The sequence below is a fragment of the Oryctolagus cuniculus genome, chromosome 15 (assembly GCF_964237555.1).
Source record: "Oryctolagus cuniculus chromosome 15, mOryCun1.1, whole genome shotgun sequence".
In the NCBI taxonomy this organism is placed as follows: Eukaryota; Metazoa; Chordata; class Mammalia; order Lagomorpha; family Leporidae; genus Oryctolagus; species Oryctolagus cuniculus.
This window is the reverse complement of record NC_091446.1, coordinates 80,857,145-80,883,909: the sequence shown is the minus strand read 5'-3', so window position 1 is coordinate 80,883,909 and position 26,765 is coordinate 80,857,145. Positions and strand designations below refer to the sequence as shown.

Genomic DNA, 26,765 nt, shown 5'->3' with positions numbered 1-26,765 from the left:
CACCGCTGTGAGCTTTGGGGGCCAGAGCCTTTCTTCTCAGAGCCTGCCCAGGCGGGGTTTCCGACGCGCATTGGCTCAGAAGCAACTGGGGCGCGCACACACACCCCCTCCCCGGTCTTGCTGGGCGAGCTGTCGGCTTGCAACCTCAGCCGGCGCATGCCATTGCAGGGGCAACCCGGCAGGCGGGCCCCCTCCAAAAGCAGCCCAGCCCCCGCACGGCCCGGGCCCCGGCCAGGCTGCGGCGCCGACACACAGCAGCCGGTCCCAGGGCCGGGTCTCCGGCTCCAGGCGCGGGAGCGGGGCGCGCGCTCGCCCACGCCCACGCCCCCCCCCCCAACACTCGCGGGCGCACACCCTGGCGCGCGCACGTACACGGCAGCCGGGCCGGGGACGCTGTCGGCAGCAGTGGTCCCGGGGTGAGAGCGGCCGGGTCTCCCCGAGGGCACCGCCGGCCGCCCCGCCCCGTCCCGCCCCGCCCCCTCGAGCCCGCTGAGCCCGGCGCTCCGTGGGCTGCGAAGTTCCTCCGCGCGAGTCCGCCCAGGCAGTGCCCCGGCTTCTGCTCGTCTCGGCTCCGCTGGGGCTCCCAACGGCCGTGACCGCAGCCCCGGGGGCTCCCGGCCGCCAGTCCCGCGCGCATCTCGGGACCCAACGCCCCGCGCCCCCAGACTGCCCGGGCTCCCCGCGCGCCTTCCCGCCGCCGAGTCTGGTGGCCGCCTCCGGTGCGCCCGCGCTCTCCCTCCACCTCCTCCTCCTCCTCCTCCAGGGCTCCTGTCCTTCGCCGGCGTCACCCCACCATGGCTCGTGGCCCCGCTCGGACCGGTCCGAGGCCGGAGCCCCCGCTGCTACCGCTGCTGCCGCTGTTTCTGCTGCTGCTCCGGGACGCAGGCGGCAGCCACACAGCCCCTGCCTGGTCCGCGGCCTCCGATGGCCTGCGAGGGGACGAGGACCCGCAGCCGTCCCCGGGGGACGCGACCGCCGCACTGGGTCCTGGCGCCCAGGACATGGTCGCTGTCCACATGCTTCGGCTTTATGAGAAGTACAGCCGGCGGGGCGCACGGCCTGGAGCTGGCAACACGGTGCGCAGCTTCCGTGCCCGGCTGGGTAAGTAGCGGGTGCCTCTGCACCCCCTCTCCCCACTCTGGCTGGCTCCCTTGTCAGCCCTCCCCAACTCGACACGCTGCTTCTGCTCTTCCTTCTGTTCACTCACTCATTCATTCATTCACTGACGATTCAGGCTGTGAGCTTGCAGTAGGCACACCTGAGTGGCGCCGAGGTCCCGCCCCCGGGGACTCTGACTTTTGCTGGACACACACGTTCCCATATGCAGGGCGGCCATGGGACATGGGTTGGGCAAGTGTCCTGGTCCCCCAGGGGTCAAGTGTGGGGGCCCTTGCTGGCTGAGGAGGGCACCCCCCAAGAGGACATCAGGCAACCCTAATAGAACCCAGGCCCCAGGGCCCAGGCAAGAAGTGCGGGCCTCCAGCCTGGGGCGTGTTAGAGGTAGCCGAGTGGCCTGGGAAGGACCTTGGGTACATGGGACTGAGCATGAAGTTTATCAGGCTACAAGGGTTTGAGGTAGGGGCCAGGAGCTTGGGCAGTGGGAGCATCCCACCCCTTTCCTGCCACACTACTCATCCTGGATGGAGCCAGGTTGGGCTGTATCTGCAGGCCCCCAGGGCAAGCGGAGGTGCAGGGGTGGTGGGAAGACCCTTGTTGTCATGGTGACCACTCAAGGCTGCAGAATGCTGTTCCAAAAGCTGTGGGTGTGGGTCCCCTGCAGCCTGTGGGGGAGGAGGCGATTCATCAGGAGAAACCCCGCTCCGTGCTCAGGCTCCTCTCTGGAGGTGGAGAGGAGCTAGCCCTGTCTTGGGGCCAGACAGTCGGGGGTCATGCAGTGGGACCCAGCGCAGCATCTGTGACCTCAGAGCCAGATGTGGGGAGCTGGGCCTCTCCACCAGAGCGGCTGCAGGCCCTGGTCCTCCACTGAGCAGCCTTGGTGGCTCCTGTGTCCCTCGGCCACTGCCTGGAGTCCATTCCTGGAGTGAAGGTAGTTAGGGAAGCCACAGTAGAGATATCTGTCATGAGCATGACCCGAGCGAGTCCCGAGTGGGCTTGAGGGCCCTCACCTATGACATGGGCAGAGCATACAGGATCTGTCCTGTGGGGCTTCAGGACAGAGGAAATGAAGCCGTATGTGTGGGTTTGAGCCCAGCCCAGCCCAGCTCATATGGCTGCTGGTGCATGGCATTCCCCAGGGAGGACAGAGCCTGGGGCTGAGCACTCTGGGTTTGTATGGGTGTAGAGTGGACCTCGTTCTTGATGAAGCAGGGAGGGACCTTGCTGCCCCTGGGGACAGGCCTGGGTGTGGAGGTGCACGTTTCTGTCTCTGCTTTGTGGAATGGGCTGGGATCCGTAACAGTGGAGCGTGGGGTGTTAACCCTACCACCGCCACCACCAGAAGGACCTGGAGACAGACTTCACAGCCAGCACTCCCATGAGACACTTGTCCTGGATGGAGCCATGCAGAAGCCTGGCCGGCTGGGCTGTATGTGCAGGCCCCAGGAGGAGACTTGGGTGCGGTGACTGTGGCAAAGCTGTAGCTGTTCTCGCTGCCTTCACCTCGCTGCCTCGTCCCTATCAGCTCGGAGCCCAGGCCCTGGGAGGGGTAGTGTGGAGCAGACGTGTCTGGGAAATCAGAATTCTGGAACAATCTGGAACTGTCTGACAAACCCCCCCCCCTTTTTTTTTTGGGAACCCAGAGATGAACTTGGGCACAAAGCCCAGCTTCCCCAGCCTCTGGCTGTGTGCTGTGGTACACGTTGTAGGCCTCTGGGCGTCCGTTGCCTTGTGTGTGCAGTGAGCAGGTAAGGACTGGGTGGGACAAGGAAGGTTTTATGCTTAGCGTAGGGTAGGGAGGTTGATTTCTCACTCCATCCCTTGAGTCATCTGTGTTGGCTTTGCCAGCCTCAGTGTGCCTGCTGCTTTTTTTGGTCTGTTTCTAAGATTGATTTATTTATTTGAAAGGCAGAGTGACAGAGAGAGAAGAAGAGACAGAGACAGAAAGAGAGGTCTTCCATCCACTGGTTCATTTCCCAAAGGCCACAACAGCCAGGGCTGCACCAGCCCAAAGCCAGGAGCCAGGAGCTCCATCCAGGTCCATGTGGATACAGGGGCCCAAGTACTTGGGCCATCACCTGTTGCCTTCCCAGGTGCATTATTAGGAAGCTGGACTGAAAGTGGAGGGCTTGGGAGTTGAACCAGCACTCCCATATGGGATGTGGGCATCCCAAGAAGTGGCTTTTTTTTTTTTTTAAAGATTTATTTATTTGAAAGGCAGAGTTACCGAGAGAGAGAAGGAGAGATAGGGAGAGAGAGAGAGAGAGACAGAGACAGAGAAATCTTCCATCCAGTGATTCACTCTCCAAATAGCTGCAATGGCCAGAGTGGGCTGATATGAAGCCAGGAGCCAGGAATTTCTTTCAGGTCCCCCACATGGGTTCAGGGACCCAAGCACTTGGGCCATCCTCCACTGCTATCCCAGGCCATTAGCAGAGAGCTGGATCGGAAGTGGAGCAGCCAGGAGGACCCATATGGGGTGCTGGCACCAGAGATGGAGGCTTAACCTGCTGTGCCACAGTGCCAGCCCCTTAAGCAGTGGCTTGATCATTGTGACCACATCTGCTCTGTGCGTGGAGGGAGGTGTGGGCCTGAGCAGAGGCCCCTCATCTCATGAAGGGGGCCACCAGGGCAGGGCTCCAGTCTGGTCTTGACTGGGTGTCTGCTGCTTCAGTGGAGAACTCCTTTTCCCAAAAGGCAGCTGCATCCATTCCCCTGGACCCTTGGTGCAGTAACTGCATTCCTCCGCTGTCACCAAGCCAGCACCGGAGGACAGCCTGTGAGCTGGACTGGGAAGGTGCAAGCACCCAGTGCTGTGACTGAGGTGGGGGACTTGACCGTGACCCAGAGTTTTGTTGTTTTTTTTTTTCACTTGGAAAATTGGGTTAAAAATGATCCCTTCCTGATAGCGATTTTTATAAAATAAACAGAGACACGTCAAGTACTGAAAACCATTTCCTGCACACATAAATGTCAACCGTTTGTTTAGGAGCCCTTACTCCTGCAGCGCCCTCTGCCCTACCTTCTGTCTCCTGCTGAATTCTGCATCCATGGAGAGAACCTTTGAGCTCAGCCCTCAAGGGCTGGGCTAGACCGCTCACACCTCACGCTCCCACAGAATGACCCGTGTTGAAATGTGAGCTTCCTTAACCTTCAGTGTGACACTGAACTTGAGTGAGGTCCTTCCTTTCCAAAATGTGTAACACTGCATACTCCTCTGTCAAAACTGCCCCCAGTCAAGTTCAGTAGCTTCCTGCTATGCCCTAAGTACCCTGTTTGGTTGCAGGTGCCGTGAGCTGAAAGGACACAGCCGTGCGCAGGTGCTGGCTTGGTCCACAAAGCTCATGGGGGCTGGGATGGCGGGGAGAAGCAGGCAGAAGAGTAGGGTAGTGGGACAGTGGTGCCATGGAGAGATGAACGGGGTGGTGAGAGGTTCAGGGACGCCTTTGCAGAGCAGGTGAGGCTCCAGGGGACCTTAGAGTGCAGATTCAGTTTCAGCAGGTGTGGAAGTGAGGCAGCCCTCGGAGCGTCAGGAGCTGTTGGGAGTTTGGCTTTACCGAGGAAATAAAGTGCAGAGAGAGAGGTAGGGGAGAGAGGTGGATGAGCAGGAAGCAGTCAGGCGGTGGAGAGCTTTGAGTGTTAGGAGTTTGTCTGTAGGCAATGAGGTGGCACCTGCTGGGGCTGTGTGTGACAGACAGCAAGGAGGGAGGGAAGAGAGGGGCTGCAGGGAGAGAGGGGGTGAGGAGAGAGAGCAGCGGGGTTATAAAAGGAATGTGTACGTACTGGGGAAAGTCGAGATCATGGAGGGACCGCAGTGAAGAATAGCATCTCTAATCACACACCCAGATACAACCAGAGGGAAAGGGGGATACTGCAAAAAGTTCGTGCAAAAATTAGAAGTTGATCTTGCGGCCAATCACTTTTGAAATGAAGAGTTTTCTCATCATACACATTTTCATGAACTTTTTGAACACCTCTTGTATGCATAGATTGCAAATTTTTTTGTTCCAAAATCTTTCTTCTTTTTAAAGATGTACTTGTTTGAAAGGCAGAGTGACAGAGAAACAGAGAGAGAGACAGAGAGACAGAGAGACAGAGAGAGATCTTCCATCTGCTGGTTCACTCCCCAGTGCCCACAACAGCCAGAGCTGGACCAGGCTGAAGTCAGGAGCCAGGAACTCCATCTGCGTCTCCCCCATGGGTGCGGGGCCCCAAGCACTTGGGCCATCTTCCGCAGCTTTCCCAGGTGTGTTAGCAGGGAGCTGGAGAGGAAACAGAGCATCTGGGACTCAAAGCGGCACTCTGATATGGGATGTGGGAGTCCCAAGTGATGACTTAACCTGCGGTGACACGGCATCAGCCCCTATAGATGATTCAATTTTGAAGCATGAGTGTCACATAAGGGGGTGACAGTTCTGGGATTCCTGTTGTCCTTGAGGTCGGCTCTGGAATGAAGTTTCTGGCAGGCAGGATACAGCATTCAGGAGGCAAAGCCAGCAGGGTCTGGGGGTTGAATAGAAGCAGGAGGGGCAGGAGAGGAAGAGGCAGTGTGGTCTCCTGGGACAAGAGGGGTAGCAGTGATGGCGTGGTGCCCTGAGCGGTGCCAGCCCCTGCAGCCACCTGGCCAATGTGTTCCTAGCCTGTGCTTGGTGCCAGACATTGCGCTGTGAGTGAGCTCTGCAGAGCCGATCTCACAACTTTCACAGGTGCATCCACACACTCCGCCCCTTTACCAATGAGAAAACGGAGGCACAAGGAGGTCCCAGGACTTGCTCAAGGCCCCACAGCTAGCAAACAATGCAAGCAGGAGGTTCACTGGAGCTGACACTCAGGACAAATCGAGTCCCTGACCCTGTCCATGGCCACCCCAGGCTGGCCCACCCCTTGCTGCCTTCACCCAGCCTTCTCACGCTAGTCACCCTGGTGGCCGTTTCAGGGGAATGGAGGAAGTACAGCTCTGGATGAGTGCTACAGCAGGTCAGGCTTCCTCTTGCAATGCCAGCATCCCATACGGGTGCCGGTTCAAGTCCCGGCTGCTCCACACCCCATCCAGCTCCCTGCTAATGCACCTGGGAAAGAAGCAGAAGATGGCCCAAGTGCTTGCGCCCTGCCACCCAAGTGGGAGACCTGGATGAAGTTCCTGGCTCTTAGCTTCAGCCTGTGGCCATTTGGGGAATGAACCAGCAGATGGAAGATTCTCTCTCTCTCTCTCTCTCTCTGGCTTTCAAATAAATACATCTTCTTAGTTAATTAATTACTGGCAGATCCATCTGAAGGGCTGCTCTTGGCTAGGGTTTGGCCAGCAGAGAATTTACAGGTGCCATTGGACTAGGAGGTCCCTCCCCCAACCAGTGCCCTCAGGAAGGAGCACAGCGGTCAGATTACTGGGCATTCCAGACACACGCATGGAGAGGTAAGCTCGGTCCTTCCCTGCCTGGTGATTCGGAACCCAGAAACATCTCAAAAGTGACCTGTGCTTGCAAAACACGTGGCAATGACAGTCTGTCCATTTGCTCTTAGGCATGTCCAATTTACAACCAGAGGGCATGGGGGCAAAGGGCGTGGGCTCAAGGTCAGCCAGGCCAGGCTGTGTGGCCTTGGGCAGGTGATCTGGCCTCTCTGGGGCTCCAGCTTTGTGTGCAGAATGAATGCCCTTGGCTTTATCCCTCAGCATGAAATGAGTACTCAGACATGCAGAGCCCCCAGCACGGGGCCAAGCACATACCTGGACCTCAGAACTCCATAACTGGTAAACACTGTTACAGGCTGAGCATCCCCAACCAGAAACCCCACGTCGCAAGTGCCCCAGAATCCCCAACTTCGAGAGTGCCCACAAGTGGAAAATTCCACACCTGACCTCATGTGACCAGCCCCAGTCAGAACCCAAGCACACAGAAAATGTATAGAATCGCCTTCAGGCTGTGTGTGTACCCGAGCACACAGAGTGTGTGGAAGGTGGATGTGAGGCCTAAGGGAACTCCCTGCTTAGACTTGGCCCATCCGGAAGTGAGCTCATGTATCTGCAAATCTGAAAATACCGCAGATCCGAAAGTCACAATTCCAGTCAAGGATGCTGTATTCCTATGTAGAGAGAACATAGGAGGGAAGTTCTGGCTAGAGAGCTGGATTTGCACATCTACTGAGTCTTTGCAGACCAGACAAAGCCTGTGGGCTTCTTAAGGATGCACTCTCCGTGCTCCTGGGCAGCAGCAGGAGCCCCCTGTGCTAACTGACAGGCCTGGGGCTTCCCTGGGCAGGATGTGTGTGGGGAGTCCCACACTACAGTGACACACGGCTCTGAGCACGACCGGCCCGAGGATCCAGCAATGAGGCAAGCATGACCCTGCCCTCCTGGAGCTCATGGGTTCTGCAGGGGCTCTGTGGGGACACAAGGACAGAGCAAACACGAGCCAGGATGTCCGGAGCTGCTGAGATGCAGAGAGATGGAGTGGGTCTTCCCAACACTTGTGAGGGATGGCATTTGAGCAGAGACCTGAAAGGGGGTGGAGCAACCCCTGGGGGAGGAGCCATGAAGGAAGAGGTGGGGCAGAGGGACAGGGCTGTGCTGGGGACAAAGTTGGAGATGCAGGCAGGACAAGCAGGCCTTGTGTTGGTGAAAGATGGAGTTTTAGTTTAGTGTCAGTGGAAGGCTCTGAGCTGCAGCACCAGCACCCTGGGGCCCCCTGGGACAGTGCCCTATGAAAGTGATGGGACAGGGACACTGCTGCTGGCCTTGTCACTGTCATCAGCAGCCTGCTCCCCCAGGAGGCTGAGGCCTCCACTGGTCATCGTCGCCTGGTCCCCAGGCAGCCCCACTGTTAGAGAACAAGGTTGGCAAGTATTAATTGGGAGAAATGAGAAGGGGGGGAGGCCTTTTCCCGCTGTGAGCCAGGGACCAGCACGGTGGCTAGGTCAGAGCGACTTCTCTTCAGGGCCTTCTCCAAGCAGAGGACTTCGTGTAATGTCCCTGCTCTCAGCCTGAAGTCCCCTGCATGCATGCGTGCAGGTGCACACAGAGGACCAGCCTGGGGGCCCAGCTGTGCTGCAGGTGGGGGTGACCCATCTGGACCTCAACAGCTCCCATCAGGGAGAGTATTTAAGAGCAGGCTGCCCCTAAGGGGTGGGCTCCCTGTGACTGCAGATGTGATGGCCAGAACTCCTGAGGGCTGGCCAAAATAGGGATCAAGCCCCTGGCGCTCACGGCCATGCGTGTGGGAAAGCCAAGTTCACGTGTGTATCAGGGCCCTGTGCTGCGGCTGACCGCTGGAGCCGCTGAGGGACTGGTCACCTCTCTGGTAGGGGTGTCGTGAGGATAAGGTGATGTCCAGGAGTGTCACCTGAGCTGTGACCCCCTGGATGTCCATCTGCTTTCCTCCCTCCTTAAGAGTAAGGGAAAACCTACGGTGGAATTTTGCCTCCTTCCCATCAGAAAGGAAGAACTTAGAACTAAAGATTCTGGTTGAAAAAGAATGTGGTAGCTACAGGTGTCAGAGAGGTGGCACCCCAAGCCATGAGTCTCGGGGAGCCCAGCGTCACCCCACCACACCTCTCCCAGGCTGGGGAGCTCTTTCCTCTTCTGGCTCTACCAGTCACGGTGGCAGGGGGAGGGAGGGGCTGGGGCCCCGGCCACGTGGGTCACCTTCTGGGCGGCAGCATTACGGGGCAACAAGAAACACACCTGCTCCCCTCCGAATCCGAGAAAGGGCTTTGCCGGGGCTGAGCCTGGGCAGAGTCCATGGCCCCACAGAGCTTCTCCCTCCCTCCCTCACTCCTCTCTCCTCCTTCTGCCCCCCTCCCTTCCCTGCCTTCCGCAGGGGAACATTGCCAGTCCCCAACTTCCTTCCCAGTTTGTTCTTTGAGGATAACCAAGGGCGCCCCCTTCCGTCAAACGTGAGCCCTGCGAGGCGATTTGGGGACCTTCCCTGCACACGCAGTTCTGGGCCCTGGGCGGGAGAGCCTGCGGAGCAGGGCGCGAGGCCGTGCGGGCAGCTCACGGGCTGCGGTGTGTTCTCCCTCCGGCAGACGTGGTCGACCAGAAGGCCGTGTATGTCTTCAATCTGACGTCCATGCAGGATTCGGAGATGATCCTCACGGCCACCTTTCACTTCTACCTGGAGCCGCAGCGGCGGTGGCCCCCGGCGCGCGGGCTGGCCGCAGGCCCGCCCGCGCGCCCGCACCTGCTCCTCCGCAGCCTCCCGCACAACGCGGCCACGCAGGGGCTGCTCCGCGCTGCCCTGGCCCTGGCGCCGCCGCCGCCGCCGCGCGGCCTATGGCAGGCCCGGGACATCTCAGCCGTGGTCCAGGCGGCCCGCAGAGACGGCGAGCTGCTCCTGTCCGCTCAGCTCGACCCCGGGGACAAGAGCCCAGGACTGCACAGGCCCGGCGCCCATGCGCCCTACATCCTCGTCTACGCCAACGATCTGGCCATCTCGGAGCCAAACAGCGTGGCCGTGACCCTGCAGCGATACGACCCCTTCCAGACCGGGGACCCCGAGCCGCGCCCGGCCCCCAACGGCTCCAGCGACCCCCGCGTGCGCCGGGCGGCCGCGCAGGCCTCCGGGCCTCTGCACGACAACGAACTGCCCGGGCTGCACGAGAGGCGGGCGCCGGCCGTGGCTCACGGCCCGCGTCACCACAAGCACGAGCTGTGGCCGGGCCCCTTGCGAGCGCTGAGGCCAAGGCCGGGGCGCAGGGACCGGCGCAGGAAGGGCCCGGAGCTGTTCGCCGCCTCCGCCGCCTCCTCGCAGGTGCTGGACTTCGACGAGAAAACGATGCAGAAAGCCCGCAGGAGGCAGTGGGATGAGCCCCGGGTCTGCTCCCGGAGGTACCTGAAGGTGGACTTCGCAGACATCGGCTGGAACGAGTGGATCATCTCACCCAAGGCCTTCGATGCCTACTACTGTGCGGGCGCCTGCGAGTTCCCCATGCCCAAGGTAGGGCCTGACCCCAGACCCCTGCAGGTCCCTCTACCTGCAAGGCCTTGATTGCCCCATCTGCAAAATGGGGCATCTGGCTCCAGGCACAGAACAGGTAGGTCACAGTGGCCAAGTGGCAGCCGACTGGGTGGACCCAGCCCTCGGATTTGTTTTGGCTTTAGCTTTTGAACGTGCTGACTTGGCTAAATTGGAATTTTTAAATCAGAACATTTTTGTTTTGAAAAACAAGAGAGGCACCCCCTACAAGGATTTATTGATTTTATTTGATAGGCAGAGTTAGAGAGAGAGAGAGAGAGAGAGAGAGAGATCTTCCATCACTGGTCTATTCCCCCAGATGACTACAATTGTCAGGACTGGGCCAAGCTAAAATCAGGAGCCAGGAGCTTCATCCGGGTCTCCCACGTGGGTGCAGGGGCCCAAGGACTTGGGCCATTGTCTGCTTCTTCCCTAGATGCATTAGCAAGGAGCTGGATTGGAAAGTGGAGCAGCCGGGACCCGAACCAGCATCCATATGGGATGCTGGCACTGCAGGCAGCAGCTTTACCCGCAAGGCCAGAATGCTGGCCTCGAAAAGCCATATCTGTATAGACGTGTGCTCCTGGGAGCACTCACTTCACAGGCTGCGTGCATGCTGCCCCCTGTAGGCAGTGCATGTCCCTTCTAGGCCAAAGCCATGGCACCTGCTGCTGGTGGGGACCTCAGGGCACTGGCTTCTGGGACCAGCAGCCTCGGTGGCTCCCCCAGTGTGGGTGGGCTTCCTCCTCCATCCAGCTCAGAGCAAGGACCCACAGGACAGCAACTTCTCCCTGTGTGCTGTTTTATCCATGGCCCTGGCCCTGGGCCGTGGCCCTGTCGGTCCCTCTCCCTGTGGTCTGCTCGGTGGCGGGCTGGCTGCCCTCCATGTCACAGTTTCCATCTGCTTAGCTACTCTGAGGCCAGGTAATGCCTTCCCCTCCAAAGAAGGAAGTCAGTGCATAAATCCAATTTGAATGTAAATAAATCAGCCAGCTGGGAAAGCCCAGGCCAGACAAGGGAGGGAGGGTGATTAACCTGCTTGGGGATTCTAGGGCTTCTCCCTAAAGCCCTGTAGAGGAAAGGGGGGCAGGGAGAGGTGGTTCACAGAGAGGCCACATCAGCACTGTGCTTGCCTTATCAGCTGGCTCTCGCCACCTCCCAGTACGCAAGGTACCAGCCCAAACTCTGCAGGCGCAGGTGTCCCAGCCTCCCGCATAAGCAAACAAAGGATTTTTTCTGGTCAGCTGCACCGTGTAGAAAACTTGGCGTAGCTGGGGATGGTGTCCCAAGCAGTGTCTCCGCTGAGCCAAACATCTGCCTCTATTTAATTTAAGCCTCAGCGTGTTCAGTAAAATGAAGGTCTCTCACACCTGGTAAAACAGGTAGGATGGTAAGATGGGGCCGCGGAAGTGGAGCAGCCCCTGTCGCTCCAAGTCAGACACACCTGGGGAGCGTCAGCTCCCTGTGGCAAGCCCCGGGGCGCCGGCTTCGGTGCCTAGGGCATGGTCACCCAGGAGGCGTGTCTACAGCAGTCCACACCCTGGCAGCCCCAGGGCCCCCAGCGCCTTTCCAGGCTTCCCCTGCCAGCATCCCTGCATTCAGTGGGCTGTGTGAGGCGCGAGCGCCCCCCAGTGGCCAGTGCCCGGTAAGGGTCATGGCGTCCCTCGGGGAAGCAGGAAGCTAGCTAGCTTTTCTTGCAGGGAAAACGTGCCCCAGGCTTGGTGATCTGGTCTTTGCTTGGGGCTCTGGGTCCGCAGCAGGGCAGAGCTATGTGGGCTAGGGCCCTGACGCCAGCGTGCGTGAGCGGGAGACGGCGGAGCGCTGGAGTAACGCTGCTGCCCCTGCCCCTTGCAGGTTGTCCGCCCGTCCAACCACGCCACCATCCAGAGCATCGTCAGGGCCGTGGGTGTGGTGCCCGGCGTGCCGGGGCCCTGCTGCGTCCCCGACAAGATGAGCTCCCTCGGGGTGCTGTTCCTGGACGAGAGTCGGAACGTGGTTCTGAAGGTGTACCCCAACATGTCCGTGGAGACCTGCGCCTGCCGCTAAGACCCCTGCAGCATGGCTTCAGGAAGCTGGGGCTGCAGCCGTAGGCACGGGACCAAGTGGGGCCGGGGCCACAGAGGGGCCGGGACTCTGTCCTGGGGGCGTTCCGTGCTGCGGACTTGGTCCCGTCCTTTCTGCTCACCTGCTGGAGGTGGCCGTGTCCACAGGGCTGGCCTCTTGTGGTCAGCACCTCATAAGGAGGAGGAGGAGGACTCTCACTCCCTTCCCGCGTGGGAGCATCTCTGGGGGACGTGCGATTTGGGCCACAACGCGGTGACTCTGGACATCCCAGCTCACAGTGGGGGGGGGGTGTCTCCACTTTTAGCCCTACCGCGGAAGCTCCTATACACCCAGTATGCACCTGTAACCCATACCTGGCCCGTGTTTCTTAATATATATTTTTATTGTAAAGCAAAAAGGAGGGGGCTGACCCCGGTTCTCCACAGACGTATTCGCGCTGATGAAGTGGGTTGTTGAAACATGCCACGTGCCTACTAAAAAGTAACCGAGATGTTATATTTTTGTAAATTCTACTTTCTATGCTGTAGATGCTGTACGTTATGTGTTTTTATGAAAAGCTAATAAATTAAAGATACAGTGGTATCTTGAAAGACCCTCACCCCTTCCAAAATCCTGATGGAGCCAGAGACACAGAGCAGGGGACACAGCCTCTGTTAGGGTTGGGGGGAGGTCTCCCAGGCCATCTCTGGACCCTGCTATGCTCTTGCCAAGCTCCAGAAACCCCCAGGGGGCTCCCCCATCCAGTCTGATCCCCACCCTGGAACGCCACCAAGGTGGGACATAGCCCCAGCAGGCCTTGTGGCCTCCTGGAGCTCCCTTGAAATCACTAACCTGGGGGAGCACCTATTGATTGGGAGGTGTCTGAGGCATTTAAAAGAGCGCCTGGGGTTGCCTGGGCAGAGACCTTTTTTAACTTGGGGTTGTTGAAGCCAATGAGGCTTAACAGGAGCTATCCGAGGTCACTGGAGGTCCAGACACAGCTATGGGATGGGACGGGCCACAGAGTCTGCTTGTGCTAACTGTAGGGCAGTCCCCAGCAGCCCCGTCCCAGAAACAGCAGCCCCTCACTCCCCCATGTCTATGTGGCCGCAGTGCCCCCAAGCGATGCCCTGGCGTTTCTGAAGGACACTGCATCCGGTCTGAAGCTGATGCATCCCAGCCCTGTCAGCCGGGTTCTGAGAGGCTGCCGCGGCCCCGGGGATCCTCGGAGGACACTGGAAGTGGCAGGCCTCCTCTGACAGGGCACACAAGAGGAGAGAAGCAGCCCAGGCTTCTGTCCGAGGCAGGGCGCCAGCGACTGGGGCTCCCGTGCCAAGGAGACGCAGGTAAGGACCCACTGGACTGCTGTCCAGATGCCGTGGGTGGCTCTGTGAGGTTAGGGCCTCCTGTCTCCAGGCTGCCCCCAGGTGGAGCTGACTGGGGAGTGCTGGCACCCAGTTCTCCATCTCTCTGCAGGTGCAGAGGCTCTGGAAGCCAGGGGACCCCTGAGCAAGGCTGCAGTGGCAGCCACTGGAGGCCAAGCTGGGGAGAGAGAGGCCCCAGAGTCAGCAAGGAAGGGAGAACCTCAAGAATGACCCCAGGACACTCATGTGAGCAGCTGCCATGGGACAGGGGCATGGGCTTTGGGACAGGGACAGCCACCTGCCTTCCCTGCAAATCGGCCGCCAGCAGCCACGCCCCACAGCAGCCTCGGCTCCGCGACGCCTTCACTCCATGTTGCTCTTTATTCCTGTAGAGCTGTGCATGGGACAAGGGCTCCTATGTAGCCACAGGGGCTGCCCTGCCAACTTCCCGCTGGGTCCTGCACAGTCCTTTGGGGAACATGGCAGGGTGTAAGGAACAGTAAAGTTGAGCCCAAGCCTTGCAGCTTGCTACGACCCCAAATCTCTTCTTCCATATATTAGCTCCCTCCTGCCGCCTCCCCCCTCGCCATCTTTTCTCATTCTCTGCTCCCTTGCCGTTTTTGATACAGATGGGATATCTTGTGCCCTTACCTTTCTCTTCCTGGCATCTCTGGGGGACCTTCAGGATCTCCCCCAAATGCCCGCAAGTCCCCTGGGTGTTCCCTGTTGGATTTCTGGTGTGGGGGAAGGCAGACTGAGAACTCTCTGTGGGGGTCCAACCACATGCAGGGGCTCGAGCCTAGGCTGGTGGGAAGGTGTCCAGGGGGTGCCAGCTTCCCTGGGGTGAGGGGCGTGCCCGGGGAATGCCACCTGCACCTGCTGTCATCATTGAGTCCTCCAGTTTGCAAAGCACCGGGCAATTTACTGATGGCTCCTCATGCAGCCTCCCAGCAGCCTGGTTCCCCTGCCCAGCTGGCATCCTGGAAACCAGGCTTAGGAGGAAAGGACAAGCAACACACCCACCATGGCTCACCAAGACCAGGCAGTGCCAGGCTCATGGCCCTGGCTGCCTGAGCTGAGGCCTCTGTGGCCAGGGCTGACCGTGAATTTCCTGGCCAGTGACCACTCCCAGAGGCATTGCGTGCTCTTGCAGAGGAGAGTCACAAAATAACTTCTTTCCCTGTAAAGCCAAAAAAACAACATCTTATCAGGGCCAGGGTCCTGGCACAGCAAGTTAAGCCACCGCCTGCAATGCCAGCATCCCATGGGAGAACTGTTTAAAAAAAGATTAATTTTATTTGAAAGAGGAAGAGAGAGAGAGAGAGAGAGAGAGAGAGAGAGAGAGAGAGGTCTTCTATCTGCTGGTTCACTCCCCAGATGGCTGCAATGGCCAGAGCTGCGTCGATCCGAAGCCAGGAGCCAGGAGCTTGTTCCAGGTCTCCCATGTGGGTGCAGGGGCCCGAGGACTTGGGCCATCTTCTACTGCTTTCCCAGGCCACAGCAGAGAGCTGGATTGGAAGAGGAGCAGCCAAGACTAGAACTGGCACTCATAGGGGATGCCGGTGCCTCAGGCCAGGGCTTTAACCGCTGTGCCACAGCGCCAGCCCCAGGAACACTGTTTCAAGTCCCAGCTGCTCCACTTTTGAACCGGCTCCCTGCTAATGCAACCTGGGAAAGCAGTGGAGGGCCCCTGCTCCCCACATGGGGGATCTGGATGGAGTTCCAGGCTCCTGGTCAGCTGTTGCTGCCGTTTGGGAGTGAGTCAATGGATGGAAAAGGTTGGGGAAACTGCCTGGTGCATCCCTTTTACTGCAAGGCGAGAGGAAACCGAGCTCAGGGACCCCAGGCATCCCCAGGTCCAGGCCTCTCATAGAATGTCACCAAGGCTGCAGCCTGTAACTGCTGCCACTGTGGCCAGCAAGGAGTCTGCCATGCTGAGCATGGGAGGGCAGAGAAGGGGAGCCCAGAGGAGGAGTGGGGGAGACGCTACAAAGACATCGATTCTGGGGCCAGCCTGGAAGGGGGACCTGGCGTGGCTGCTGGCACCGGGGTGCTGCTTATGCAAGGAGCTTGTCCCCCCCTCACCCACCCCCAGCCATGAGTTTTGCACCAACACATTTGACAGCTCCCCTCTACCAAAACCTGGAAACAGAAAATCCTTCAAGGTAAACAGATGCTTCTGGGATTTCGGCCCTTGTCCCTTCCACTGCCAGAAGCCATGCTGTTCCTTCAGGTCTGGTCCCCTCCCCCTGCATCTTCCCTTGTCTGGCCCAGCCCTGATGCTGCCTCCTCCAATGGCACAGGAAATCTCCGTGTGTGAGTCGGGGTGCGTGGGTGAGCAGAAGTGAAATCAGAAGAGACCTCCTAAAATTTTACACTAAAATGTGGCCCCTTAAAGTTCCCTAGAAATGCTATCCGGGGTGCCACATGTACTACCGGAATTTGGGGTGCCATATGATTTCACCACGGGCTTATTACTAAATCCCCGATATTAATAAGCCCAAGAGGGTTCTTGCCTAATATTCAGAGAAGAATTCTAAATACCGGATCTGTCGGTTGATGTGTGAACTTGAACTTGCACCAGACTCACAGGTTGCCGGGGTCACCGGGCGTTGTGTCTGACGCAGGCTGAGACAGGGCTCCTTTCCTGCTGGTTCGGGAGCCACGCTTGGAGAATAGGTGGCTTCGCAGTGGGGTGTCCTGGGGCGTATGTGGTCCTCAGCTTCTGGAGATGGCTGGGTCACAAAAACTCCTGCCCCCTGGGGTGTGTGTGGGGGTCCTTTCTCCCCTCCATGGATGAAGGCTGAATTCAGTGTCACTGATTGAAAGGATGAGGTTCAAGGGTCCTTGAACTGCATGGAAGAGCTGACTGGGCTCTCTGGTTCATTAATGTGTGAGTCTCCATAGCAATTGCACAGGGCGGTGTGAGCTCCATAATTCACGGGCCCTGGTGGGGGACGATACTATAAAGCCTTTGGTTAAAAATCACCATGGCCTGGTGAGGGCAAGCTACCTGGGCCTCAAGAACAGTGGGGGGCTGGAGGGTGGGGATAAGGCTGAGCTGGCAGCTGCCACTGGAGCACACCCAGCCTGCTCGGCCCCGCCCCCACAGCACACTCCTCCAACCCCTTCAGGCAGGGGACAGCGACGCCATGTGCCAAGGTGCAGGTTGGAGGTGACACCTCGAGCCAACAGCAGATCAGCAGTCCCAGGGCTCTTAGTGTGGTTGTCACATGGACCGCTGCCCTGAGAACGGAGGCTGCAGGTGGAGGGCGGCCACGGGCTGGCCTGGAAAGCAGTAAGGACCAGCCCCCAGGGAGGACAGCTGGGAGGGAGGGAAGGCATTCCTGGTGGGCCGAGGAGGGGGTGGGGACAAGAAGATCAGCCGCTGCAGGGACAGGACAGTCGCAGTAAGAGTGATTGTTGTGCACCTGCTGTGCTGACGGCAGTGAGTTCCTGAGAACACCCAGGCATCTGAGGAGTCTGCCCTGGACACACAACTCCTCAGGGACTCTGATTCCCGAGCAGGGCCCCTGGAGGCCCCTGGAGCAGTACGGGAGAGACTCCTCGGCCTCCTAGGAGACTGAGGTGCTGCTCACCAAAATATGGAGAAAATACCGCCAGCCCAAAGGGCAATGCAAATGAGCTTGTTTGTCCACTAGCTTCTGGGAAAAGACAAAATTGCAACAACAAAAAATTACTTGAAGATCTTAATTGGGTGTCACCTGCAATTCCAAGTATAAATTATGAAATATTTAATTATCTGTTTTATATAAAGTGATAACATAATATCTGTACATAACATTATAAAATAGAATGAATGTTCCAATGAGCTGAGCAGAAGTAGTTGGTTTTATAGGCAGAAAGAAACTGAAGAAAGCAGGAAAAAAAAAAAACACTGGTAATTTCAAAAAAAATTTGTAAAATTTATTTATTTATTTGAAAGGCAGAGTTACAGAGAGAGACAGAAAGAGAGAGAGGTCTTCCATCCGCTAGTTCACTCCCCAAATGGCTGCAAACAGCTGAAGCTGGGTGGATCCGAAGCCAGGAGCCAGGAGCTTCTTCTGGGTCTCCCACACGGGTGCAGGGACCCAAGGCCTTGGGCCATCTTCTACTGCTTTCCCAGGCCACAGCAGAGAGCTGGATCAGAAGTGGAGCAGCTGGGACTTGAACCGGCGCCCATATGGGATGCTGGTGCCGCAGGCAGGAACTTAATCAGCTACACTACAACACCAGCCCCTCATTTCAAAATTACCCTCCTTGTGGTGTTAGCACAGGGGACACTTCCTCCTCGGGCCAGCACAGGTAAACTGGGCCCTTGAATTAGTTGCTGTGAATCTTGTGATGGTTTCAGCGTTGGGTTTGACGTGTGGCACCTCGCACAGGGGCTGCACTCTGATTCAATGGGCTCTGTTGTAAGCCAGGGCAGGAGGTCTGTCCAGGGCAATGGGGGCCCCTTTGATGTTGCCTGCACAACCACCAAAGGAGAGGAGTTCATCCCAGCAAAGGGACCTTGGAAGAACATTCTGGAAAGCAGTGGCAACATTGTCTGCAACTACGGTGGCCTAGATGGTCCACTTCTGACAACTCTGGCTCAACAAATGACATCACATATATACTACAATAATACCCCCTGCAACATTATCTCCATAATAGTCTAATTGCCCCACAGCTGGAAAACAGTTGAGTTACCCAGAATATATTCGTGCAGCAGCCGTATTCAGCCGTTAACAGTGAGGGTCACACAAAGGGAGGCTAGTTACACAACCCTGCGGTGGTCTCTCCTAGCCACCAGATATACACTCCCTTGGAGTTCATCCCAGCCTGATCCTCTCCTGGGGGCTGCTAGGGACATCACTGCCACTCCAAGGGCCTGAGCCAATCAAGGCGTGTATTCCCTTGGCTACATACAGTGATTGGTTTGGGCGTAGGCAGATGATCCAATCAGGGTGAGGGAGACACTGGGAGTCTCAGGGGACTTCCCGGGAAAAAGGCCTTTGCCCCGCCCCACCCCTCCTCCCTCCAGGTGCAATGTTGCATTGTCCATGGGCCTGTTGCAGCCTGGGAGTGGGCATGTGAAGCCCAGCAGGGGAGGGAAGGCTGAGGGCTGAGTCTTTTTGGATGCTGATGTCTGCAACTTGCAACAAAAAGAACCTTGAATGCTACTGTTTTAATGTAAAAAAAAAAAAAAAAAAAAAAAGAGTGTCATCACAGGTAACACTCTGGAGGACTTGCAAGCACTTTGGTCCTCTCTCTAGCTCTCACCGGAAGTATGACCTCAGCCCTCAGTGTGTCTGTGGGTAGACACACAAACCCTCCATAATTCAGATCTTTGGTCTTTGAAAACTCATGCACATGGACTTTTCTGGAAAACACAAGGGAAAACTTAGAAATCACACAGTTTGGGGAAGAAAGGGTGGGGAGAGGTGGGGGATAGAAATACCACCTGCTATGGGCCCCTCCAGGTGCTCAAGTGCACCTCAGCCTCCATGGCCAGCTTTGGTGACCCCATGGGTTAACACAGTCTCTTATCTGAAACCCCCATTCAAAACTCTCTGAAAGCCTCTATTCTTTTAACTCTTTCTGGAGGCAAAACCTGACCTCATTGGCTGGCTGTTCTCGTATTTCACTGCAGAAATACTGATGTTGATTTTAGGGTCTTGTCTCCCACCATACCCATCTCCCCAAGTGTGAACCTTTCTGCATCTCAAAACACTGCCAGCACATCTCAAAATATCAGCCGTGGACATCCCTGGGTGATGAGACCGTAGCTTGCATTTTATTTCCTTCTTTATAATGTTTTGCATTTTCCAAATTTTCTGCACTCTATGCTGCTGTTATACCTGGTGGGGGTGGGAGTCGGCGGGGATGTCACATTCAAATGTTTTTATGTAATTGTTTGAAAGACAGAGAGACAGACAGACAGCTCCCTTCTGCTGGTTCACTCTCCCAAATGACCACAATAGCCAGGAGTTGGAACTCCATCCCGATCTCCCATGCAGATGGCAGGGACCCAGCCACTTGACCCATCATCTGCTGCCTCCCGGGGTGCATGTTGGCAGGAACTGGCATCAGAAACATACCTGGGACTTGAACTCAGGATCTCTGACATGGGCTACATGACATGGGCTACACTAGGTCTAACTAGTATACTGAACACAACACCAAATGCCTGCCCCGTCACATTTTTAAAAAATCAACAGTTAACTGACCCTTGTACCACCCTGAGCACATCCAGCGGGCTCCCTGCCACCACGCGGCTCAGCCACTCCCGTGTGAAAACGTCCCGTTGGCCTCTGGGACTGGAGCACGCTGGGGGCCACTTACTGCCCTCCGAAGCTCCCTGCACCATGCCACACTCGGCAGGGGGCAGCTCCATTTCCCAAGCTTGGCACCCACTTGGATCTTTTTCCCCCCTCCTCTTGCCTTGGGCTGGACCAATGCCCAGAGCCATTTCCTGCCCGCCCCCGAGCAGCTGGATGAGGACAGCAAGTTCCGTCCGGGTGTGGCCATTCAGGGTTTCTGGTCTCTCCCTTCCCCCCACTGGGATCTGTGACCACAGCCTGCTGGGCCCCTCCTGCATCTCTCTGTGTCCTCCCCCAGGAGCCCCACCAGCCTGGATCAATGTCAGCTTCAAATTCTCCCCAGCGTGGACCACCAGGCACACCTGCCAAGTGCTTTGAACTGTGCTCTTTCTTTGCTTTGCACCAAAGCCTCTTGTGATGGACATAGACAGAAACTGTAATGACACAGTCCCTGGGGTCCCTCGGGCCACATCAACTGGGATGCAGCTTGTCAGCCTCCTCTGGCCAGGGAGCCATCTCAGAGCGTCCCACCTTCTCTGCCTGCCCAGACTCCGCATAGCTCTGCTGGCTGATGGATGTGAAGCAGGCTGCCCACCCCCCCAACACACACACACACATGCAGACCAGAGACAGAGCTGGTCTGGGAGCTCCCAGGGGCTGGCAGGCTGCAGTGTGTTTGCAGGGCTACTGCAGAGCTGGAGGGTAGGGAGAGAACAAGGAGCTTCTTCCCCCAGCTCCAGCTCAGGAGGCCCAGAGGTGGGGAGGAGGCACCCAGAACAGAGACACCCATGCCTGTGGCTGCTCCTGTTGACCATCTTCCATCATCACAATTCCCCTCCGAGCAGGAGGCGCTGAGAACCAAAGTCAAAGCTGCTCCAGGTTCCATTCGTGGGGGCTGGCGTTGGAACCCCCATCCACCCTGACCCCGAGGTCCTCCTGGCCACATTATGTGACATGGGAATGGCAGTGCTGGGCAGGCAGCTCATTGGACAGACACAGGGGCGCGGTGCGGCCACGTGGCAGGTTCCCATTCCCAACCGAGCAGGCGCACACCGATTTGCCCTGAACTTGGGGTGTCCACTGCGGTCATTGCTATATTTGGAGGGCTTCTGGGCCTTATTTCCTGGCTTCTTTGTTCCTGAAGCCCAGGGGCTGGAGTGTCCCCTGAATGGAGCTGTCCGGGAAACCAGCCAGGACCCTAATTAGGGGCGACGACCGACCGGTCGAGGGGATTCTTCCCGGGAGGCCGTGTCCTTCCCACAGGCCCTGCGCTTTGCCACATGTTTACAGAACCTTCATTAACCGAGGGTCCCTGCCGATAACAGCTCCCCTCGCAGCTTCGTGGGGCCAGATAAGAACAAGCGGATGGAGTCCGGGCCCGCGGGGCTGGCGGCAGTACTCCTAGCGGAGTCAGCGGGATGACGATGCGGGCGCGCTCCTCCCAGGCCGCTCCCTGCGCGCGCTAAAGCCCCATGGTCTCCTCCAAGATGGGCCCCGGGTCGCTGTGGGTGGCCCTGCCCGTGCTGTCGCTGCTGTCCTGCTCCGGGCAGGGAAAGCCTCTGCAGAGCTGGGGACGGGCCTCTGGCGCGGGGAACAGCCGCGCCTCGCAGGGGGAGCCCCGAGTGGGGCCGCCGCAGGGCGCGCTGGATCTGCAGGTGTTCCTGGAGAACATGAAGATGGATTTCCTGCGCAGCCTCAACCTGAGCGGGGTGCCCTCCCAGGACAGGACCAGGGCGGAGCCGCCGCAGTACATGATCGACCTGTACAACAGGTACACCTCGGACAAGTCCTCCACCCCCGCCTCCAACATCGTGCGCAGCTTCAGCGTGGAAGGTAGGGAGGGCTTCGCGGGGGGGCGGGGTCTCCAGGGCTGACTGAGCTCGCAGGTCCACGCTTCAGGTGGTCATCGTTCAGGCTGCCGGGAAATGAAATGAAGAAGTGGCCTGTTGGTTTCTCCAGGCTCATTCCAGGGCTCAGCAGTCGCCCCCGCTTGCTGTGCAGAGTCCACTTCCCTGGCCCCTGGGCCAATGGCACACAGTAGGTGCTCAGGGGTGCCAGGTTTCCCTCCTCCCCCCCCCGCCCTTCCTCTGCTCTCCCTCTGGCCCCTGGGTATCCCCTCCTACTCAGAAGCAGAACACTTGTTAGTCTCCAGCTCCCTACCATACCACGGAGTTTCAAAAAGTCCCTTGTGAAAAGTGGACTTAAAAGTGCATTTTGGTGCAAAAAAAATTTTGAAATCCATGTAGCTTTTTCATAGTATGAGTTTTGCTAAGAAAGTTTTGAAGAGACGTCAGTTTTTTAAAAAATATTTTATTTATTTATTTACTTACTTACTTGCTTGAGAGGCAGAGTTAGAGAGAGAGATGTCTTCCATGTGCTGGTTCATTCACTAAATGGCCCCGCAATGGTCAGGAGTGTGTCAGGCTGAAGCCAGGAGCCAGGAGCTTCTTCCAGGTCTCCCACGTGGGTGCAGGGGCCTAAGCACTTGGACCATCTTCCACTGCTTTCCCAGGCCATAGCAGAGAGCTGGATGGGAAGAGGAGCAGCCAGGACTAGAACCGGCGCCCATATGGGATGTCAGCACTACAGGCCAGGGCTTTAACCCACTGCGCCACAGCGCCAGCCCCAAGGCACTGACACTTCTTACTGCTGCAGTCCTGTCTGAAGGGCTGCGGGGGCACAGGCCTCTCCCCTTCCGGATCTCAGCCTTGCAAACATCTAAGGGGCTCGCAGCTCAGCACCCAGGCCAGGCCAGGCCAGACCAGACCTGCCTGGGGAAGAGAGCATGTACAGGAGTCAGGGCCGCTCGCTGCGGTCACGGCTGCCTGCCCAAAGTGCTGGATTTCCCCATTGTCCGAAAGAGAAAAATCCAGATTCCACGTGAACGAGCCTGATTTGTAACACGCTGGCCTCCCTTTTGAGAAAGACAGACTCTGCAGCTCCCCAGGCCCTGGGTCCCGTGTTTGGAGCCCTCCTGGGATCCCAGCATTCCCCTCTGCTTCCCTGCACACAAGATCCCGGAGGGCCCAGGGAGGCAGGCTTTGGTGTGTGGAGGGAGCCTGTATGGGAGGCAGCAGGGCATGTGGGATGCAGAAGTCTTGACTAAGTGTCCACTGGGAGCCAGAGACCATGTCCAGGAGGTTGGAGGCACCGCTTTATCCGAGCCTCACCCTGGCTCTGGGAGGCAGGCAGGATGAGCCCCATTTCACAGATGAGGAAAGTTGAGGCACAGAGGGGCTTGGACTCCCCTTCCCAGCCCCAGTCTGTTGGATACCGACACCTGCCCACAGGGTTCTGGGAGAGCACTCCCTTCGCTGCTGCTGGTGCGTGGTAGGCGCTCAGAAACACCACTTCTCTCCCCTCGCTGTTAGTGAGCTGTGTTGTAGTAGACACAGGCTGATGGCTGAGGGTCAGCTCCCTGGAAGCAGGGATTGGTTTTTTAAAGGCAGAGCTACAGAGAGAGAAAGAGAGAGAGAGAGAGAGTCCACCGGCTGGTCCATTCCTCCAAATGGCTGCAATGGCCAGGGCTGGGCCATGCCAAAGCCAGGAGCCAGGAGCTCCATCTCGGTCTTCCACATGGGTGCAGGGACCCAAGCACTTGGGCCCTCTTCTGCTGCTTTCCCAGGCACATTGGCAGGGAGCTGGATTGGACGAGGAGCAGTCCAGCTTGAACCAGCACCCATATGGGATGCCGGCATCACAAGCAGAGGCTTAATCCTATATGCCCCAACAGCAGTCCCAGGAAGAGGAAAATGGAAGTGATTACTTATCTAAAAAACAGGCCCCGTTTTGCCTGATGTGACAAAGCCATGAGGCTAATAGATCTTTTCCCCACGAATACTGGAAAAAAAAAATCTGTTTTCACTGTGCTTTGGATTTACTACTCCAAAGGATTTATACACAGTGTAGACGCTGAGGTTTGTAACGCTGACTTTCACGTCCCCCTCCGAGGCTCTTTGCTGTAAATCCATGCCAGAGCATCTTCCCCTAAGCCTGACAATGAATGCCTTTAGTCCTTGTCCCCGTGTGAGGGTCCTCACCAGTTCAGTGCCTTTTGACAATGAGATGCCTTAAGTCCCAGTCATCAGGTTCTCCTGGTGTGAGTGAGGCTTAAAGGGAAAGCCCTGCCCGAAGCAGCTAGCCTGGTGCTTCCCAAGACCCTAAACGTGCTCTCCCAAACACGCTTCCTCCCTGAGGGCTCGGGTGAAATCATACCAGCCGATAGAGCCAAAAGGCATCGTTCTGCACCGGGCTCAGCTCCGCCCACCTCCGTGTGTTTGCATTTCAGACGCAGTCTCTGTGGCCCCCATGGACGACTTCTCTTTCCAGAAGCACATTCTGCTATTCAATATCTCCATCCCCAGGCACGAGCAGATCACCCGGGCCGAGCTCCGGCTCTACGTCTCCTGTCAAAATCACGCAGACGCCGCTCACGGGCCGGAAGGGAACCTGGTCATTTATGACGTCCTGGACGCCTGGGACGGCGCCTCGGGGACCAAGAGCTTCCTGGTGTCCCAGGACATCCGGGACGAGGGCTGGGAGACCCTGGAAGTGTCCGGCGCCGTGAAGCGCTGGGTCAGGGCAGACGCCACCAAGAGCCAGAACAAGTTGGAGGTGACCGTGGAGAGCCACAGGAAGAGCTGTGACAAGCTGGACATCAGCGTCCCCCCGGGCTCCAAGAACCTACCCTTCTTCGTCGTCTTCTCCAACGATCGCAGCAACGGGACCAAGGAGACGCGGCTGGAGCTGAGAGAGATGATCAGCCACGAGCAGGACAGCGTGCTCAGCAAGCTGGCCAAGAACCGCGGCGGTCAGGAGGCCGCGGCCGAGTGGGAGGCGGCAGACGGGCGCGCGGCCGTGGGGTCCTCTTTGGCCCGGCGGAAGCGGAGCGTGGGGGCCGGCAGCCACTGCCAGAAGACCTCCCTGCGGGTGAACTTCGAGGACATCGGCTGGGACAGCTGGATCATCGCGCCCAAGGAGTACGACGCCTTCGAGTGCCAAGGGGGCTGTTTCTTCCCCCTGGCCGACGACGTGACGCCCACCAAACACGCCATCGTGCAGACCCTGGTGCATCTCAAGTTCCCCACCAAGGTGGGCAAGGCCTGCTGTGTGCCCACCAAACTGAGCCCCATCTCCATCCTCTACAAGGACGACATGGGGGTGCCCACCCTCAAGTACCACTACGAGGGGATGAGCGTGGCTGAGTGTGGCTGCAGGTAGTACCTGCCGGTGGGGCTGGGGGAGCTGCGCGGTGGGGGGCGGGGCTCTGGGGGTGGGGACTTGGGGTGGGGCTCCAGGGGCTGAGCTCCAGGGGAAGGCGGGCCCTGAGCCCACCTGCCCACAGTGGGAGGAGGAAAGTGCGCCTGCGTCCCCTCTAACGCCCCGCCCAAAGTGCACGCCTGCCCCCCCCCCCCCGCCGCAGATGATGCGGGGTGGGGGTGGGAGGCGGAGCATGAATGCCCAGCAGGTTGTTGGATTGGGAGCAGAGAGGCCGAGAGAAAAAGGAAAATCTAGAGTGAGCAGAAATGGGCGAGAGGCGATGGCGGGAAGGGGCGGGGAGGGTGCCAGGGTTTATGGGAATTACAGGGGCGGGGGAGCACAGGGCGTGTTCCCCACAGCAGGGGAATTGAACAGGCCCCACACCCATCGTGTCATGTCACCTCCCACAACCTGCCATGGCGGACATGATGACCCCAAATCCACAGACGCAGAAACCCAACCCCGGGCAGGATTCTCACGCGGGCCCTGGGGTGCTTGGCAGGTCACTCTGTAGCCAACAAGCAGTTAGATCCTGGGAGACAGGAGCGTGGAGGCCAGGCTGGGCTGTGTGCTGTTGGATACACAGCAGTGTAACCAAGCCGCCTTTTACCGTGGGAGTCCAGGCTGTCCTGTGGCCACATGCTTGTTAATATCACCCCTGAGTCACTGACAAACTGCCCCAGCAGCAGCTGCAGGAGAGGAGAGAGAGCGAGCAAGTGGACTGGACAGCAGCCTTGTCCTGGGTACCCTGGCTAAGCTTCTCTGCCCGCTAGTGCTGCGCCCCTATGGTCAGCCGTCCCCCCTATGGCCACAAGCTGTCCGCTGGGCTCACGCTCTGTGACATTCTGTGAGGGGTGGGCACATTTGGTATGGCCAGCAGCTCTGCAGTTCTGCGGGCAGCACCACCTGCGCTGGTGGCTCCCGGGGCACTGGGGCATGGACTCAGGCCTGAGATCTGAGAGTGTTGGAATTAAAAGTGCTCTGCTTTGGCATCGGAAGCGTCCCTCTGTTGCCTCTTTGTACTTCCGTGATTGATGTCCAGCCCACCTAGGGGGAGGGCTCCTGGTACCCGAGAACCCCAGTCCTGTCTCCAGCCACCGGCTCTGCCCACACTTGCCTGCTTTCCTGGGGACCATGTGTCTGTCTGGCTATCAGGCTCTGGAGGTAGGGGGAGGGGGAGGGGGACAGAGGCTGCACCACCCCCATCTGACTCGCCTCCGCCTCCCCTGTCTGATTCAGCTGGAGGAGCCTGGAAATGCCGGGCAGGGCCCAGGGAGGGCCACTCCCACTGGTGGACGCTCCTGTGTGTTTCATAAAGTGGTGTGTGAAGTGTTTACATGAAAGCCACCACCACCTGTAACACTAGGACACAATGAACTCTCACTGTTTAGTTCCTGGGGTTGTGGAAGATGGGAAATCCCGGGCCAGGCAGGCGGTGGGTGGGGGTGGCTGCACTGCTCCCAGAAGGTGACTGAAGCCCCCTCCCAGTCCTGGCACTGTGTTGCTGCACCTGCATGACCGTATCGCTCAAAAATAAAGTCAAATGTCTGAGTTGCGTCTCTCCTGAGCAGGTGGCTCCCCGTGCATCTGCTCGCCCACCCTGCCTTGTCACTGTCTGCAGGGGGCTGAAGGGGAGGGCCAGAGTAGGCGGAGTCTGTGTAGGCGTGTCCACGCATGGCTGGTGCCTGCACATGCAGGTGTGTGTGCAGGTGTGGGTGTGTCAGTGG

At 58.2% G+C, this 26,765-nt stretch overlaps 2 protein-coding genes across 2 annotated transcripts; both read left to right on the top strand.

Moving 5' to 3' along the window:
- Positions 1–353: 353 nt before the first annotated feature.
- Positions 354–12,726, top strand: GDF10 (growth differentiation factor 10). The gene is made up of 3 exons (XM_051837510.2): positions 354–1,101; positions 9,139–10,049; positions 11,922–12,726. Exons 1-3 carry the CDS (start codon positions 795–797, stop codon positions 12,111–12,113), a joined length of 1,410 nt encoding a protein of 469 aa, XP_051693470.1. The 5' UTR covers positions 354–794; the 3' UTR covers positions 12,114–12,726.
- An 8,342-nt stretch (positions 12,727–21,068) lies between these two features.
- On the top strand, positions 21,069–26,036 carry GDF2 (growth differentiation factor 2). The gene is made up of 2 exons (XM_002723523.5): positions 21,069–21,612; positions 24,068–26,036. Exons 1-2 carry the CDS (start codon positions 21,252–21,254, stop codon positions 24,997–24,999), a joined length of 1,293 nt encoding a protein of 430 aa, XP_002723569.2. The 5' UTR covers positions 21,069–21,251; the 3' UTR covers positions 25,000–26,036.
- Positions 26,037–26,765: the final 729 nt, after the last annotated feature.